This window comes from Macaca thibetana, chromosome 3 (genome assembly GCF_024542745.1).
Source record: "Macaca thibetana thibetana isolate TM-01 chromosome 3, ASM2454274v1, whole genome shotgun sequence".
Lineage (NCBI taxonomy): Eukaryota > Metazoa > Chordata > Mammalia > Primates > Cercopithecidae > Macaca > Macaca thibetana.
The window spans coordinates 16,253,343-16,268,407 of record NC_065580.1 but is presented as its reverse complement, the minus strand read 5'-3'; the positions used below and the strand labels follow the sequence as shown (position 1 = coordinate 16,268,407).

At 40.8% G+C, this 15,065-nt stretch overlaps 1 protein-coding gene and 2 gene segments (V, D, J or C); all 3 read left to right on the top strand.

Annotated features, from left to right (window-relative positions):
- The window catches only part of LOC126951110 (probable non-functional T cell receptor beta variable 7-3), a 632,711-nt gene that overhangs the window by 285,087 nt on the left and 332,559 nt on the right, over nucleotides 1–15,065 (top strand).
- Nucleotides 1–15,065, top strand: part of LOC126951109 (M1-specific T cell receptor beta chain-like) — a 418,381-nt gene that overhangs the window by 122,116 nt on the left and 281,200 nt on the right. The gene's annotated exons all lie outside the window — the stretch shown is intronic.
- LOC126951092 (T cell receptor beta variable 18-like) lies at nucleotides 12,036–13,096 on the top strand. The segment is given in 2 exon segments: nucleotides 12,036–12,246; nucleotides 12,519–13,096. Coding segments are annotated over 2 exon segments (552 nt in total).

Genomic DNA, 15,065 nt, shown 5'->3' with positions numbered 1-15,065 from the left:
ACAGCTGAAAGACCTAACGGAACGTCTTCCATGCTGAAGATCCATCCCGCAGAGCCGAGGGACTCAGCCATGTATCTCCGCAGTAGCGATGGCACAGCGTGACTGAGTCAGTTCCCTCCAGGGTGCAAACTCTCTGGCTGCTCTCCTCCCCCACTGAACTCCAAGAAGACATTTGCAAAAGCCTCTTCCTCATCTTCCTACCCCAGATGTGGCTGCAGCTGCTACCAGGAGAGTACAAGACCATGAATTAATGTCTTAAATGGTCGTGATGGGTACACTGGGCAATGGGCTCCCGAAACTACCCAAATACAGAACAAGACATTCTGTGGATTAGGAGGAATCCACATGTTTAGAAGGAAGGGCCCCCAAAGCAATTTCCAAGTGCAGAGACCAGATATCTGAGGTTGATATTACTTACCAAAATGCAAAAACATTCCCATTGATGTTATCTCAAACACAGTTCTCCCGCAAACTCTTCCCCCACCAACGTACCCCAGCAGAGACAATGACATGTACATTTGTGGAACAGCCTGCTGACTACTGCAGATCCACCGCCTCAACAAGACCAACTTTCCCTGGAGGGCAGTGACTAAACCAAACTGCAAGGCAGAGGGCAACATGACCCTCTTAGGGGATGGATGGCAGAGAAACACTGACTGAAATCCCCACTCGGGGACTGTCCTAGCAAATTCAGTTCCTCACACGGCTGCCCAGGGGAGCGTGACGTTTTATTCTGTTATTTCAAACATTCAACTGTTCCTTTCTCTCTCTTGTAGGCCCTAGACTCACAGACACTGGAATTGGAGTCAGAAAAATTGCTTTCTAATCCCAAATCTGGTTTTGTTTACTCCCCTCCGCTGTGAAATCCTGGCAAATGCCCTTACTTCTCTGGGACTCAGTGTCCTCCTCTTCAAAATTAGGGACTTGCTCTAATTAGTCTCTAAGATCTGATACAACTATGATTATTTGGCTCACTATTTATTTATTTATATAAATATTAGAATATTTATATATACATTTAACATAAATATTTAATTATATTTAATAGAAACAAAAATTATAACATTTTATATGAATAAATTTATATCAATAAATATATATTTATTGATATCAATATATTTATATCACATAAGATTTTTATATAAATATATGCAAATATATTTTATGTAAATATTATTTAATACAAATATAAAAAATATATTTTATATATAAATATATGTGTGTATGTATAATCTATTTATCTATCTACAGCTATTTTACGCATGCGACAATTAGGGTTGCTATGGAAGACATCACTACCGGCTGGCAAATATGAATATAATTACATATGCAGATAACACAGATCCAGAAACTATGTGGTTGCAAAGGACATTATAGATAACCCCTACATACCACAACTTTGAGGCTAATTTGAAATGTGGTACGTGAAGGTGTTATACCTTTCCTACAATCCCCTCCACTGCTGCTAGATGGCAGTAAAGGAACATGTTAGAAAGTCTGGCGAGGGGCCGTCGTGATTCAGCACGCAATCCCGGTTTAGTCTTGTTGTCCTGGCGTAATTGTTAATAGCATCCTCTTTCACGTACAAAAGTGTCTCAATTTGAACATTAAACTATACAGTCATTGTAGATAATGATACAAATGATAGCATCTCTGTTAACAGTAGATTGTGTATTAATGTTGCAGTACCTTCATTTCTTTGTTTCGGTTTAATGAAATAGATTTTTTAAATTATAGAAGAAATAAACACGAAGCTATAGCATTGGTCTGCTTTTTGTCATTTGACTATTTAAATATATCCCAGCCCTGCTTATAGTTTGTATTAGCGATATGTGGTGTATGAAGCCTCAAATTAAAAACTCAGCTTGGTCTTCTTAGCGCTTTTGTCACCGTCTGCCCAGCACCCACTGCCTTTCAATGTGTTCCAACATTTCCCAATTCCTGCCTGCTAATAAACCTACCGGGATATTTCCAGACCTGCTTTCTCTGTAAAGAAAACCAAGCGACGTCGACTTTCCCTCATTCATCTACTAATACATAAATGTCACCACATGCCAGTGACAACAGGGTAAAATAAGTAATAAAAGTGAAACAGGGTAAAAGAATTGTTATATACTTATTGGCCTTCCAGAGAAATCCACCCTCTTCTCTCCAGTCTCCTGCCCACCCTGCCAACAATGTCATTGGCTGTAAAAGTACCTCATGTTCATTTAGCACTCTACAGTTTACTGAGTAATTTGTTGTTTATTTTCATGCTTTAATTGTATGTTTCCAGGTTCTCTGAGCATTTGAGCTCCTGCTCTTCCCAGAGACTACAAGGCTTTCATAACAAGGCCAGCCCCTTTCTCTCTCCCCTTCTGCCAGTGCCCATCATTTGAACCAAATTTTCTTTCTGCCTCTCTTACTTGGTTCTTTTCCAACTTGTGCCTTCTGTTTGGTCTCTTAAAATATTTCCTTATTCAGTGACACTCCCTCAAGTAAGGCATCTTGATTGCCTGCCTTGGAAATCCTCAGAATTACAGAAATGTCTTTGGTGTTCACCTTGGCACTTATATGTTTCATATATATTTTCATAAATAATAAAAATGTTCATATATTTTCCATACATAATAAAAATGTCCCTTCAACATGCATAATATATAACAAGATAGTGATCTTCCACCTAATGTCTTGGACAATGTGACTCCTGATAGTCATAGTCTTTGACCCCTACTCACTCATGATTAAAGAAATACCTTTCTCTCAAAGGAACTATCTATGTTCACAGTGTTAAGTCTCATCCTGGATGCCGCAAGAAGACGTTCAAATGTCCACTGCCCACCCAGGTATGTGATGCTGCCTGCCATGGGTCACTAGAAGGTGACAGTTAAAAGTATAGACTCTGGAATAAAATAATGCAGACCACAATTCTGGCTTCTCTACTCAAATGCTATGCAAACATGAGCAAGACTATCAATCTCTCTATGCCTCATTTGCTCACCTCTAAAATGAAGATAATAGTACCTACCTGAGGCTGAGCACGGTGGCTCATGCCTGTAATCTCAGCACTTTGGGAGGCCGAGGCAGGTGGATCACCTGAGGTTGGGAGTTCGAGACCAGCCTGATCAACATGGAGAAATCCCATCTCTAGTAAAAATACAAAATTAGCTGGGCGTGGTGGCACATGACTGTAATCCCAGCTACTCAGGAGGCTGAGGCAGGAAAATCTCTTGAACCCGGGAGGCAGAGGTTGAGGTGAGCCGAGATTGTGCCATTGCACTCCAGCCTGGACAGCGAGAGTGAAACTCTGTCTCAATAATAACAATAATAATACCTACCTGATAGTATTGGGTTAAATAAAATAATTCATGAAAATCTCTAGTACGGTGCCTAAAACTCAAACTCTAGTATACCTAGGTTTGGCCTACTATTATGATGTGTTATTATCTAGGATTGCTGTGCTCCAGCTTTTTGCTGAGTTTCATGGTTTGGCTCTTACTGGACCACTGACGGAAGTAACTCCATGACTGGTTATTCTGTCATTACCCCCAGATACTGTGCGATACCTTCAAATCTACTACAAACAACGAGTGTGCATTTCTTTTCCTTGTTCCATCCAAGTGGAAAGAAATCTGTCCAGAGATGTCATTCTGCTTCAGTCAATCCAGCCGTGCCAGACAGTAACAGCATAAATGTCAAAATTACCATATGTGGTCAACATATGCTGATACTGTGACCATATGCTACATGGGACTTGTTCCCTTAATTGTGAATAAGAGAACTATTAGTGTAGGTATTATTATCCCCAATTTTTAGGCTCAGAAAGGTAATAATTTGTCCAATGTCTCACAACTATGAGTACGTTTCCGGGCAAAGATTGGAAATGAAGGAATAACTTTTTTTCTAGTAAGATTACAAGAATGACCTTAGTTTCTTTCTAAGCAAACATAGTGTATCATCACAACAGTTATATTAAATCAGCTCAATAATCTCCTAGAAGAACATATTGTAATATTCATTAGAGGTGGCATGGGCTTTGTTGAAGAGGGCAAAAATCTAGGCAGGATATCGCTATATGTGAAGTACCATGCTAGATATTTCACATATAGTATTTCATTTCATCCATACCAGCAACTCAAAATTGTATTACTTATTCCTATTTTACTAACAAAGAAATTGAAGTTTAAGGAGGGGAAGTGCAGGATGTACACTAAGCCGATTGTAGAGCTGGCATTTGTAATCAGGGATTTTATTTAATTCTATTTGCTCTACTATCATCATGTTGAACTAAGAATGACACCCAGCCAGCTGGGTGAGCTGGTTGACACCTGTAGTTCTAGCTATTTGGGAAGCTGAGGCAGGGGGGTTTCTTGATCCCAGGAGTTCGAGGCTGCAGAGATATGATCATGCCACCAAACTCCAGCCTGGGTCACAGAATGAGACCCTGTCTCTAAAATTTTTTTTTAAAAAGAAAATTTCAAAAAAGAATAAAAATTATATATTTTTATATATATATATATTTTAAGGCTAGGTGTGGTGGCTCGTGTCTGTAATCCCAGCACTTTGGGAGGCTGAGGCGGGCATATCACGAGGTCAGGAGATCTAGACCATCCTGGCTAACATGGTGAAACCCCATCTCTACTAAAAATACAAAAAATTAGCCAGGCGTGGTGGTGGGCGCCTATAGTCCCAGCTACTCGGGAGGCTGAGGCAGGAGAATGGCGTGAATCCAGGAGGCAGAGCTTGCAGTGAGCTGAGTTCACACCACTGCACTCCAGCCTGGGCGACAGAGTGAAACTCCCTTTCAAAAATACATAAATAAATAAATTTTATTTATATATATATATATATGTATATGTGTGTGTGTATATATACACATACACATATACATACACATATATGTATATGTTTGTGTGTGTATATATATACATACACATATACATACACATATGTATATATACATACACACACACACACACACACACACACACATACATATTTTAAAGAATGAGAAAGGAACTAGAACAAGCAGAGAGAAAAAGCCCAGGGGCATGACAGCTGAAGGATGACTAATGGAAGTTGAAAATAGGAAGCTGAAAGGTACAGAAATATTGCTCGAAGACAAACTACAAGTTATCTGGAGAAAGACAAGAATAAGAACAGTTCCTACAGGTTTGAACACAGAACATTATTTCTCCTTCCTATACAGTGACCACCAAACTTGTCAATAGTGTGGACAAATGCTAGTGCCATTGTTTGTGGCTAAACAGAAATTTTGACACTTGGGAAGGCTGGCATGAGATTGAACAGTTGCCATGGTGACCTGAGATAGATATTTTGATTGATGATGAGTAGATACAAAGTGCCAATGCTTAAGACCCAGCTTCAGATACTTAGGATTTAGTGGAGTGGCTGTTTTGACCATTTCTGACACCTGGCTTGGGCTGCACAGGAAGTAGGGCTTCTTGACAGGGAGGAGCTAATGCAGGGACTGTGATGTGCCAGGCTATTTGGGTTGGGGTGGAGGAACCACAGAGAGACAGACATAAGCTCTCTCCCTTATTTATGAGACATGCCTACGGATCCCATCCTAGGCCCCAGATTCTTTGTTATGTGGCCTTTTCTACTGGGAGCAGGTGGGGCATTCCAGTTCTAGATGTTCCGGGACCTGGCTTGAAGCTTTTCACTGATGACTGCATCATTAGGCTTGCTTCTCTGCTCTTTCTGCAGTTCCTGCCTTTTTTTCAGTCTTTCAGTCATCTAGAAAGGACAATATCCAATCAGAAGTTGAGAATAAGACAAGCTTAGGAAGACATTGAGGAATGTCTCATATTGTGGCATTGATAAATCCAAGAACGGAGCCACAGCTTGCTTATAGCTGCTTAGAGTAAAATGATTGATCAGAAAAAGTAATTCCTAAGCATTTGTAGACAGTCTGCCCAAGGCTAATACATTTATTCACAGCAAAATATCTGCTACCTAAAATGACTCTGCAAGCTACCCCTACAACACCAGCTTCTCAGAGTAATGCAATCACCTGGTTGCAATAGGAAATTATCCTGGCTTCAGTTATCTAGTAGAACAGGTGTACATGTCAATCTCAGAGCTCTTGAGAAGACCCAGTAGCCCCAGACCCATGCAATTATATTATAAGCACTCAAGTAACTTCTCAGCTAAAGGGAGAATGGTGCAGGAAAGAGAAAAAAAGTGATTTGTGTCTTTTGAGGTCAACTTGCTTAGAAATTTTAGGGAGGATAAACTGAGTCTTGACTAATGGGAAATTTAATTAATTTAGAGAGTTATTAAATAATAGCTCCTGCACATCAGGGACTATGATAAATGTTATTAACAACACAAAGAAGAATAAGACTTTCCCTTCTAGGAACATACCATTTAGTGGGAAGAAAGACAGCTACACTCACAGACAGACACACTCACACAGATACACTCACACACACACACACACACACACATGCACACACACTTAAACAAAAGTGGTAGAAGCTGAGGGAAATCCCACTAGATAGACTTAAAGAAAGTGCTGCATTTGCTCAGACTTAGAGGTGAAAACCAAGAATATTGGTGGAAAAGAATGTTTTAAAGCAACCTTGAATGATGCTTGCACTGGCTATTGGAATGAGAAAATGAAGGTTTAGGCTGAGGAGGGAGCAGGACTGTCACTGAAGTGGGAAGGCACACATGAGGTCAGCAAAACCGGAGCACAGTGTAATGTCATTAGGGGTGAAGTCAAGAAAGTAGCTTAAAATTAAGCCATAGAGAATCCAAAGATTTTTAATTTTCTTTTGATTTCAAAAATGATCTTTTCACATTATTGAGCAAGAAAATAATTAAGCCATCTACATATTAGACAAAGTTGTCAAAAGCAACTAAATGGAGGGATGTTAAAATGGGAAAGAAAAAAGGTAGCACATTTAACGTATAGCTAACAATACTGTATTATACACTCAAAAATGTGTTAGCAGGGTAAGTCTCATAGCACAAACAATAAAATAAATTTCCTAAAGAAAAAGTTAATTATTGGAATTGCCTAGACAGGAAATTATGAGACTTTGAACTGAAACAATAGTAACAGAATTCGAAAGAGGAGAATAAACTCTTGGGATATAGAATGAACAAAATTTTAACACTGTCTGCTGTAAAAAGTGAGGGAGATTAGAGGGATTAAGGTGACCCTCAGATTTCAAGAATAAAAATATGGCCAACAAATCCAGGGAACACAGATGAAAGAGAATATTCAATAAAGGAGACATACAAATCCAAATGGGGTCATTTTGAAATTGAGGCACATTTGAGATATCCTCACATCTATCCTTATAATCAAAACAAACTCACTATCTGCTCATTCTATGACCAGCGACCTCACTCACTGCTGCCTTACACTTCAGGGCTTACATGCACACACACACACACACCAAGAAAAGTAGCTTAAAATTAGACCATAGAGAATCTAAACTTTTTAAATTTAGAATAGATCTTCATCTAATCCAGGAACCATTCATCTATGGCTTCTATCCTTTAATAGAATAAACAAAATCTGCATGTGAATCCAGGCAGAACTCCAAGTTCAGCATCATTTCTCACCACTCTCAGAGCTGGTACCTGAAGCTGCAGGTGTGCATTCTCTGCCACACTCTGTAATGGGTGAGTGGAAATTCTTCCATAAAGCTCTTGTCTATTGGGAGCAGGTGAGTCTAGCAAAGTACAATTTTTTTTCTGGGGTATCCAGTGGAAAAAATAGAAAAGCATCATTTTTAAAGTACTGCAAGAAAAAAAAAGTCAACATGCAACAACCTCATTCTGGCCAGAGAAATTAGTCATTTTAAGAAAATAGTTCGTTTCCCGGCCCATGCAGCACGCCCTCCCATTTTGGCCGGGCGCGGTGGCTCAAGCCTGTAATCCCAGCACTTTGGGAGGCCGAGACAGGCGGATCACGAGGTCAGGAGATCGAGACCATCCTGGCTAACACCGTGAAACCCCGTTTCTACTAAAAAATACAAAAAAACTAGCCGGGCAAGGTGGCGGGCGCCTGTAGTCCCAGCTACTCGGGAGGCTGAGGCAGGAGAATGGCGTAAACCTGGGAGGCAGAGCTTGCAGTGAGCTGAGATCCGGCCACTGCACTCCAGCCCGGGCGACAGAGCGAGACTCCGTCTCAAAAAAAAAAAAAAAAAAAAAAAAAAGAAAATAAGAGACAATCAGACTAGAAAGGAAGACATAAAATAATCTCTAATTACAGTTGACACTTGACATAATCTTGTATACAGAAAATATGAATTCTCACACACACACACGTACACACACAACTCCACTAGATTTAATAGGCAAGTTCAGCAAGGTGCAGAATAAAAGATTAATACCAAAAGTTCTGTTGTGTGTCTATATGTTAGCAATGAGACGAAAATGAAATTAAGAGCAGAATCATGTGAATAATTGCAACAAAATAATAAAATATCTTGGCATAAATTAAACAAACAAACAAAAAAAAAACCAGAAAAGACTTGTAGACTGAAAGGTGCAAAATATTGTTGAAATTGAAGACCTAATAGAAAGATACTCTATGTTCATGGATTGGAGGACTTAACATTGTTAAGTGGCAACACTCCCCAAATTGATCTATAGATTCATCTCTATCAAAATTTCAAAATTCTAGTTGTAAATTTTTTTTTGGAAATTGACAAAACAAAGTAAAAATTCACATGGAAGGCCCAAATACCAAGATCATCCAAAACAATGTTGTAAAAGTAGAAAAAATGTTGGGTAACTCACACTTCACAATTTCAAAGCTTATTACTAAACTACATTATTCAAAACAGTATGGTTCTGGAACAGGATAAACATATAGATCAATGGAATAGAATTGAGAACCCTCAAATAAATTCATAAATTTGTGGGCAATTCATTTTAGACAAGAGTGCCAGCCAAGACCATTCAATGGGGAAAGAATGGTAAATGGTACTGAGAAAACTGTGTATGTATGTGCAAAAGAGTGAAGTTGGATCTTGTCTCATACCATAAACAAAAAATAACTCAAAATGAATTAAAGACTTAAATGTAAAAGCTAAAACTCTTGGAAGAAGGCATAGGTATACATATTTGTGGCCTTGGTGTATATGTAACCAGCAGTAAATCCATATGGGTCTGCAGTAAACTCAATTCTAGCCTCCTAGGAGGAAAGACTTTGGCCAAGGGACAGAAGTTTAAGGCAGAGGAAAGACCCAGGCAAGTTTTAAAGCAGGAGTAAAGGAAGCAAAGTACGCTTGGAAGAGGGCCAAGCGGGTGACCTGAGAGACCTAAGTGCCCTGGTTAGCCCTTGACTTGGGGTTTTACACATCACCATGGTTCTAGGGTTTGTGTTTCTCCTCCTTTGATGCTCTTTCCTTGGGCAAGCTGTCTGTGTACTCAGTGGCCGGTCAGCACTTGGGAGGGGATGCGCGTGTAGTGTTCTTACTGGAGTTGTGCGCATGCTCACTTGAGGCATTTTTCCCTCGTCAGTGGGGTGTTCATAGAGTCATATGTTAGTTAAACTCCGCCATTTAGCCTCTGTGCACATGCTTGAGCCTACCCGCCCAACTCCAGAGATCTTATCAGGAAGCTGCTGATCACCAGCTCCAGATGTTTTTTATCTATGTGGAAATTGTCTTTCCCTGATGCTGATTGTGACCAATTATCATCTTTGAGAGACAGTCACCTAAGCATCACTTGATGATCACCTGACATTCTGGTGTGTGTGTGTGTGGTGGCCAGGGAGCGCCTCTCTCTTGCCCTGCTCTTATCTTTCTGACTATCTATTCTCACAGGTATATGTGAAGCAGATTTGCTGTGCACTGTTACTAATCCCAGGGAGTTGTGTTAATTTTCCAGAGAGAAATGCATGAAGGATAGCGGAGGTCATCGCCATGCCAACCACCACTTTAGCCCACTGCATCTTGAACTGCAATTTCCATCACTTGCATGATTCATATAACAAGTTGAGCAAAGCAACTGTATTACTCACAGATAGGCAGCAAAAGACAGTAGAAGCTTAGGATTCATGGTAAGTTTGTCTCCCAAGGCTCAGAAAAACTACCCAGAATGGATGGAATCTTGCCTGCACATGCCTCATGTTGCACTGCAGCTGAGAGACTCTGAAAATGCACTCTGCCCTGGGTTTTAAATCCAGGGGCTACATTTAATGGATTAAAGCACTGCAGGACATCCTGTTCCAGGAGAGACAAGAACAGAGGCCAGGATTTTCCTGCCAGTTCCTCTTTATCACAGGATGTGGTATTGCTAGCACATCCTACAGTTATTCTTAAGAACTATAAAAGAGAAAAGGAGGATCCGCATTGCGAAGGCCATCCAGGGACTTATCCTTCAGAGTAGGCAGTGACTTCTTAAATATGAAACTCAAAACACAGGCAACCAGAGAAAAAGACAAATTGGACTTAATCAATTTTGTTAAAGTCTGCGCTTCAAAGGACACGTTCAAGAAAGACAACCCCAAAATGGATATATACTTGCAAATCATATATCTCACAGGGAATTGTATCAAGGATGTAAAAGAACTCTCACAACTCAATAATAAAAAGACAAATAACCTAATTTAAAAATGAGAAAGGATCTAAACATGTCTCCAACAAATATCTGCAAATGGCCAAAAAATACATGAAAGATGCTCAGCATCATTTGTTGTTGGTGAAACGCAAATCAAAATCACAATGAGATACCACTTCACACCCAGTAGACTGTAATAAAGATACTCAGACAATAACAGGTGTAGGCATAGATGTGAGGAAATCGGGACCCTCAAGAATTGCCGGTGCCATTGTGTAAAACAGTCCAGCAGTTACTCAAAAGTTAAACATAGAATGACTGTGTAACCCAGCCATTCATCTCCTAGGTATACCCCCAAGACAATAAAAAATATGTTCACATAAAAAATTTATACACACATTTCAAACAGTATTATTCATATTAGTCAAAAAGTAAAAATATCCATCAATTGATGAGTGGATTAACTAAATAGATTTATAAAATAAAACTGGTCATAAAAAGGAACAAAGCATTGATACATGCTATACCATGGATGAACATTGAAAAGCTATACAAAGCGAAGAAGGCAGGCACATAGGGGCACATATTGTTGGACTTCATTTATATAAAATGTCTAGAATAGACTGGGTACAGTGACTCACGCCTGTAATCCCAGCACTTTGGGAGGCTGAGGTGGGCAGATCATGAGGTCAGGAGATCGAGACCATCCTGGCCAACATGGTGAAACCGTGTCTCTACTAAAAATTAGTCAGGCATGGTGGTAGGCACCTCTAGTCCCAGCTACTCGGGAGGCTGAGGCAGGAGAATGGGGTGAACCCGGGAGGTGGAGTTTGCAGTGAGCCGAGATCGCGCCACTGCACTCTGGGCGACAGAGCGAGACTCCATCTCAAAAAAAAAAAAGGAGGAAGGAAGATCTCTCAAACACAGGCATCCCATGCATGGCTACAGAATAAGGGGACCTGATAGGTATGCAGAAGAAGCGGACCTGAAGTCAGAGGGGGAAGTTTTTCTAGGGTTTGCTCTTTGAATTACTTATATCGAAAATTCAAGTGGAATAAGCAAAGGTGACAGAAGTGAATTACAAATCTTAAAGTTCCCTCAAAATGCTTGAAACCATCCCTTAGATGAGGCGTGGGAGCAAAAAAGCAAACTGAAACAATGTCAAATCATTGTGTCTCTAATTTTCCCTCCAGCAGTGTTGGGGTCCACTTCCCTGTCTCTTAATGGGCACATCTACATATCACCTCTTGTCAATACCTCTACTCGGCAACAGCCAGAAAATAGAAAGATGATATGAGTCAATAAAAGGAAAATAAAGGAACAAAAAATAAGAATAGTGGAGAGGTCAGCGACTTGGGAAGCTGAGGTGGGAGGATTTGTTTGAGCCCAGGAATTTGGAACCAGCCTGGGCAAACATCAAGACCCCATTTGTGGAAAAAATAAAAATAAAAGTATACATGATCTGGGTATGGTGCCCTGTAGTCCGTAAGATCTACCATTTAACTGACATACAAGATTGGTTCTAGAAACCATAGGACCCACTGGAAATGTGACCTCACAGGAAGATGCGTCTTGTAGGTGGCAGCTGTGAGGTCTGGTTCCCCTACGTGCTGCAGCAACTGCCTTCCCGGCCCTGCCTGCAGGCTCCCTCCATGCCCAACTCTGCCATGGACACCAGAGTCCTCTCCTGTGTGGTCATCTGTCTTCTGGGGACAGGTGAGTTTTGAACTAAAGGATCACCATCGCTGGGCTTCATTTTGGGCTCTACAGCAGAGTCTCAAATATACCCTGGACCTCTGTGTTGACCAAAGATTTTGTGAAAGGTATTGACTTTGATATGAAAACAAATAATTGCATTATGGAGTAAAAAGCAAAATTCATGTGAGTTTTTAAAGGAATGCAGGAGACTTCAAACAGGCTCCTTCACTGTAAGACATTCATCCTTCTGCCATTACAACTGTGTCTCATGCAGTCTCTTCTCCTCTGAGGTCTCTCAAATGCCGGCATCACACAGAACCCAAGACACCTGGTCAGGAGGAGGGGACAGGAGGCAAGACTGAGATGCAGCCCAATGAAAGGACACAGTCATGTTTATTGGTATCGGCAGCTCCCAGAGGAAGGTCTGAAATTCATGGTTTATCTCCAGAAAGAAAAAATCATAGATGAGTCAGGAATGCCAAAGGAATGGTTTTCTGCTGAATTTCCCAAAGAAGGCCCCAGCATCCTGAGGATCCAGCAGGCAGAGCAAGAAGACTCAGCAGCTTATTTCTGTGCCAGCTCACCACCCACATCAATGCAGAGCCACAGCCTCTCAGTCCACAAACATCCTCCAGACCTGCCTTGGAAACAGCGGTGGGCTGGGAAGGGAAACGTGTTACCGGTACAGTGAACAGGTCAGCTGTAAGGCATTCTGCAAGTTGAGGATGGAAATAGGGGAGGACTGTAGGGATAGCATGAAACATCCCAGGCTATGCTCAGAAACTAAGACTCTGTCATCCAAAGGACATAAAGATTTTTAAGAACTAGACATAATTTTTCAGTTTTGACATTGACTTAATTTGTCAGTTTCAAAACACTTAGCAGTGTAACTCTTTTTTTATTCCATACTGTATGTCAAGTTCTATATTTCATGCTTTACATCAGTAATTTTATTTAATCACCAAGATACACAACCTAAGGAAGTGCTTTCTTCATTTTCACCAAGAGAAATTATGGTTCTAGGAGTGAATTTCTAGAAAGAAAGAGACAGAGAGATGGGGGACTAAAGGGGAGGGGAGGGCAGGGCAGGGGAGGGGAGGGGAGGGGAGGGGAGGGAAGGGAAGGGAAGGGAAGGGAAGGGAAGGGAAGGGAAGGGAAGGGAAGGGAAGGGAGGAGGAAACCTAGAAGGTGACAGAAAGCATTTGGCTCAAAGGGTTATGATTTTTATCTCACATCATGCTGCTTAGCATTCTTGAAGGCATAATTCTTGTTCTGTTCATTGCCGAGTACCTGTGCAGGTTTGTACAGATGCTAGGTTCAAGAATTCCTGCTATAAAATTATAGAACATCTGAGAGATGATGGAAATAGAGTTGGATAAATTTGTCTAGAATTTAGGGAAAAGGTCTGGCCCACAGATATTGTTCATTAGAAATCTGTCACCTCAACTTTTTGTCTTAGTTAATATTTGTTTTTATTCTCATCACTCAACAGATACAGGCCACCTACAGAAAAAGATTTGTTATAATTTGCTTTGATGAAACAATTTCATAAAATGAAAAGGCAGACAAAAGCAAAGTCATTTCAAATACATGTGCAGGCTAAGCCCAGCCTCACCAGCGCGGAGTATAAACCATGTGACTCCACTGCATGTCTTTGCCCTTCGATTTTCTAAAATCATTTAATGTACTCCCGCCCCTCCCTCACTTCACCCAAAAGGAGAAAAACCCAGAAAATCTTCCAGGAAGACAGAAGAGGGACACTGGCTGGGGAGCCTGAGAAAGATACAGAAAGATCTCCAGAAAAAGACCAATGCTGAGACCCCAGCAAGGCTGCAGAGAAGATGGATTCCAAACTTCATGCCGTTTAAAACACCAGACATGTAATTTAAAGGAACAGTCTTCCAAAGGCAGTGCTTTACAGGGAGGGGGAAAAAGGCAAAGAGGAAGAAAGAGGGTCTTCTGGCAATTCAATAGTGAGTAGAAAAAGAGAAAAAAGGGGGAAACAGAATTCTGCAAAACAAAAGGAAATCACAAATTAAGAGGACCCACAACCAGCCCCACTACGAAAACAAACAAAGCTCACTAAGGAGTCTGGATTTTGCTAGGATGATGGCTAAAGGAACATTAGACTAGGAGTTTTGTAAAACACCCCAATAACACGAAAATGAGCAAGATGAAAGTAACACCCATACAACGAAGGCAAACATCTCACCTCTGTTCCCTGTTCCCTTACCTCAAAAGCAATCAGGAGGCAGAAGAAAACGTAAGTCTACACTCCAAACAGAAATAAACACACTCAAGGAAGCAGCTGAGGATATAAGTGACCATAACCAGACCAGCAGTTCAAAAACTCAGACCAGAAATGGCCAAAATAGGAAGACATCAGAAAAAGAAATTGATTGACCTCAGGAGGGACATGAAAGAAAAAGAAAATTATCCCAGTCATGAAAAATAAATTAAAAGATGACCAAGGGAGGATAAACCCAAATGAAAATTTAGTCAGGACAAAGGCAAAGACAAAGAAACAAGTCGGAGAATGAGAAGGACGTGAGTGAAACTAGCCAGTTAGAAGGTGGTCAAAGGAGGCGAGGTCTTGGTGTAATTGCATGAAGGACCTAGAACAGCAGCGCTGGGCTCTGTGCAGCAGGACGGCTAAGCAAAAGGCTGTCACAGTGGCCACAGCACCACTGGCCAGACCCCAGGGGTCATCTTTCCCCAAGAGAGCTGAGGGCATAAACAATGATAAGTTCTCCAGAGGATGGACTTCCTACATACCCTGAGTTCATCATTACACATTCTATGCATGTAACAAAATACCACACGTACCCACAAATAGG